The following is a 4,574-nucleotide window of genomic DNA, read 5'->3' as shown; positions in this document are numbered from 1 at the left end:
CTAACTAACTAACTAACTAACTAACTAACTAACTAACTAACATACCTTAATTCTATGAAATTGCTCTTTTTAGTTGTGATCTAGAAGTTAATTACTTTCAAGATCGTTTCGTACAATTCAAAAGGAAATAAATTTTTTAAAACAAATACTTTAAGGGGGACATAAATAAAGTCTGATGATGGCATTGAGAGAACACACCATAAGATGTAAACGAATATGACAGACCCCCAATTTCAAAAATGTATGTTTGTATGTGTATATATACATATCCATAGTTTTGAGAATTTATATATAAAATCCAATAAACACAATTTCATCAAAAGTGACGAGAAAATTTTATTAGAAAAAATTTCCAAAATTTATAAAATCAAATACATTTTGTTTGTTTTAAGTTTGAGGGCGCCCAAAGAGCAGTCAGCAGCAAAAGACTATAGCGACAATATTGCTCTGAACGAGCGTACGCATTTTTATTAAATAGCCTCAGTCAGTTAACGTATGGAAACGGAAGATATTCAAACGAAATAGAGCGGGTGCAAAAAAGAAACTGAAAGACAACAGACGTTACGCTTTATAACGGGGCAAAAAAAAATTGTGATTAAGAAATATATATATATAAAGATTTTTATGGAAATCTATTGAAATTTTATATAATTTTTTCTATAAAGATAAAAGAAATTATAGAAAACAATTTAAAATTTATCAAATAAAGTTAATAATTTTTTCGATAATTGTGTTAAAAACAAACATGTTTCTGTGTTAAAACGAATTTTTAAAAACAAAACTTGTATGTGTTAGAAAAAAAAGAAAACAATTTTGAAAAAAATGAAATTATTTTTAAATATTTTAATAAATTTATTAACAATCAAATTAACAGCACAATTTCAAGTGATTAAAATAGGTAATGGAATTATAAAATTAAAATTATTTCTAATAATATAATACTAAAAGAGTTTTCATTATCAAATAGGTGCCCTATTTTTCAATGATGAACTTGATATATTGGAGGCTTTTGAAACGGCCCTTAATGATGTTAACGCATTAAATACAGAATATTATTTAGAGCCTGTTAAACATTTTCTAAGTGAAGATGACAGCATTACTTTACAACAGTTAAGTGAGTGTTTTTTTTTGTCGAACAATAAAGAAATTTATTAATTTTTGAAAAAATACTATTAATTTGTATTTAGCCTGCGATTTATTGGAGAATGGTGTTGCCGCCATTTTTGGCCCAAGTTCAAAGACTACAAGTGGTAAGTGTTTATTTTTAAAATAAAAACATTTCACACACAATTCTTAATTTTAGTTTGTGTTTTTCAAATATTGTCTATCATCGCTAGACACTATGAATTCTATTGTGATTTTTCTTGTTGCTTTTGTAAAGCGTCTAGGGTGTGGGTTGGTATATATAGCTATTAAAATTGTTTGATTTAAAGTGTTTTAAAATGTTTTCGATAACATTATAATCTGATTAAAAGGCTTTCGATAACATTATAATACGATTATAATGCTTTCGATAGCATTATAATCCGATAATAATGCTTTCGATACCATTATAATCCAATTATAATGCTTAAGATAACATTATAGTCCCATTATAATGCTTTCGATAACATTATAATACGATTATAATGCTTTCGATAACATTATAATCCGGTTTTATGCTTTCGATAGCATTATAATCCGATTTAAATGCTTTCAATACCATTATAATCCGATTATAATGCTTTAGATACCATTATAATCCAATTATAATGCTTTCGATAACATTATAATACGATTATAATGCTTTCGATAACATTATAATACGATTATAATGTTTTTGATAACATTATAATCCAATTATAATGCTTTTGATAACATTATAATCCGATTATAATGCTTTTGATAACATTATAATCCGATTATAATGTTTTCGATTATATTATAATACGATTATAATGCTTTCGATAACATTATAATCCCATTATAATGCTTTCGATAACATTATAATACGATTATAATGTTTTTGACAACATTATAATCCCATTATAATGCTTTCGATAACATTATAATCCGATTACAATGCTTTTAATAACATTATAATACGATTATAATGCTTTCGATAACATTATAATCCCATTATAATGCTTTCGATAACATTATAATCCGATTATAATGCTTAAGATAACATTATAATCCAATTATAATGCTTTCGATAACATTATAATCCGATTATAATGCTTTCGATAACATTATAATCCGATTATTATGCTTTTAATAACATTATAATCCGATTATAATGCTTTTAATAACATTTTAATACGATTATAATGCTTTAGATAACATTATAATCCGATTATAATGCTTTCGATAACATTATAATACGATTATAATGCTTTAGATAACATTATAATCGGATTATAATGCTTTCGATACCATTATAATCCGATTATAATACTTTCAATAACATTAAAATCCGATTATAATGCTTTTGATAACTTTATAATCCGATTATAATGCTTTAGATAACATTATAATCCCATTATAATGCTTTCGATAACACTATAATCCGATTATAATGCTTAAGATAACATTATAATCCCATTATAATGCTTTCAATAATATTATAATCCAATTATAATGCTTTTGATAACATTATTACCCAATTATAATGCTTTTTATAACATTATAATCCGATCATAATGCTTTTTATAACTTTATAATCCGATTATAATGCTTTCTATAACATTATAATACGATTATAATGCTTTCGATACCATTATAATCCGATTATAATGCTTTCGATAATATTATAATCCGATTATAATGCTTTCAATAACATTATAATCCGATTATAATGCTTTAGATAACATTATAATCCGATTATAATGCTTTCGATAACATTATAATACGATTATAATGCTTTAGATAACATTATAATCGGATTATAATGCTTTCAATACCATTATAATCCGATTATAATACTTTCAATAACATTATAATCCGATTATAATGCTTTTGATAACATTATAATCCGATTATAATGCTTTCGATAACATTATAATCCGATTATAATGCTTTTGATACCATTATTATCCAATTATAATGCTTAAGATAACAATATAATTCCATTATAATGCTTTCGATAACATTATAATCCGATTATAATGCTTTTTATACCATTATAATCCGATTATAATGCTAAAGATAACATTATAATCCCATTATAATGCTTTCGATAACATTATAATCCCATTATAATGCTTTCGATAACATTATAATACGATTATAATGCTTTTGATATCATTATAATCCGATTATAATGCTTTCGATAATATTATAATCCGATTATGATGCTTTCGATAACATTATAATCCAATTATAATGCTTTCGATAACATTATAATCCAATTATAATGCTTTCGATAACATTATAATACGATCATAATGCTTTTGATATCATTATAATACGATTATAATAATGAAGGGTATGTAATAATCTCCTTATATCCATCATAACGCACCTCAAATTCTTTTGTTTATTAAACACCTACAAAATGTGTCTTTAATATTTATATATACAATGTATATATGTATGTACACTCTACATACATATATATTTAAAATAAAATTAAAAAAAAAAGAAAACTAAAAAACATCAACATCTGCAAATAATTATAAATTTCCGAGTCAATCATGTTGAACACCTTTTTATGAACTTTCATTTCAATTAATATTTTGTTTATATTTATTATAAACAAATTTTTCCACCTTGTCTGTAATTTGTAGATTTTTTTGTTTAATGTTATTTTTAATGATCTTAATAAATATTGTTAATAAATCTATTTTATATGGATCTGTTTACCGCATCATGTCTCATGTAAACAATAAATTTAACTGTCAGTGTCAAGGAAGATCTGAATAGACTTTCTAGTTGGAATATATTTAGATAATTAACGTTTACAAATTTGTGAAAACTTTTAAATTAAAAATTTCAAAATGTAGTTTATTTTTATTGAAAAGGTAAGAGTAGTAGTTAAGACTGAGAGTATGTCGATCGGTATAGAAATGGGAAATATCCGAATATATTTGCCATAAAATATGTATTTTTAGATAGAAAGTCTCAAATCAGAAGAAAAAGGTGATATTTCGATTTTTCATTTCACACAAATGTACAACTTAAAAGAGACTGCTGATCTTTCACATACGTTCTAACTGAGAAAGTACTTTAAATCTACGATCAATTACCTAAAACCAGTTGTAAATCGTTAAGTTAGTGTTGCTGTCCTATTATTACTTAATGTAGGGTACAGAAAACAAACTGTTTATGTTTTAATTTGTTCCAAATTCAAATAACATCATAAAGTAGTTTTTAAAAATACATTATTCTTATTATATCCGCCAAAAACTAATAAATATCTTCCGCAAAAAAAAATTTTGACCTCATTGGAATACTCAGATCAGGCATGGAAAATTTAATATCTTAAAAGACTAGACTATAGACTAGACTAGACTATAGACTAGACTAGACTAGACTATAGACTAGACTAGACTATAGACTAGACTATAGACTAGACTAGACTATAGACTAGACTA

General features: G+C 24.7%; 1 protein-coding gene across 1 annotated transcript in view; it reads right to left on the bottom strand.

Moving 5' to 3' along the window:
* LOC111680282 (glutamate receptor U1) overlaps window positions 1-465 on the bottom strand; it is a 4,296-nt gene extending 3,831 nt beyond the window's left edge. The window contains exon 1 of the mRNA XM_046956184.1: window positions 462-465. Coding sequence (XP_046812140.1) covers window positions 462-465 — 4 coding nt within the window. The remainder of the gene's footprint in view (window positions 1-461) is intronic.
* Between the last annotated feature and the right edge of the window lie 4,109 nt (window positions 466-4,574).

The sequence above is a fragment of the Lucilia cuprina genome, chromosome 2 (assembly GCF_022045245.1).
Source record: "Lucilia cuprina isolate Lc7/37 chromosome 2, ASM2204524v1, whole genome shotgun sequence".
NCBI classification, from domain to species: domain Eukaryota; kingdom Metazoa; phylum Arthropoda; class Insecta; order Diptera; family Calliphoridae; genus Lucilia; species Lucilia cuprina.
The sequence above is the reverse complement of the archived record's forward strand: the minus strand, read 5'-3'. Positions and strand labels throughout refer to the sequence as shown.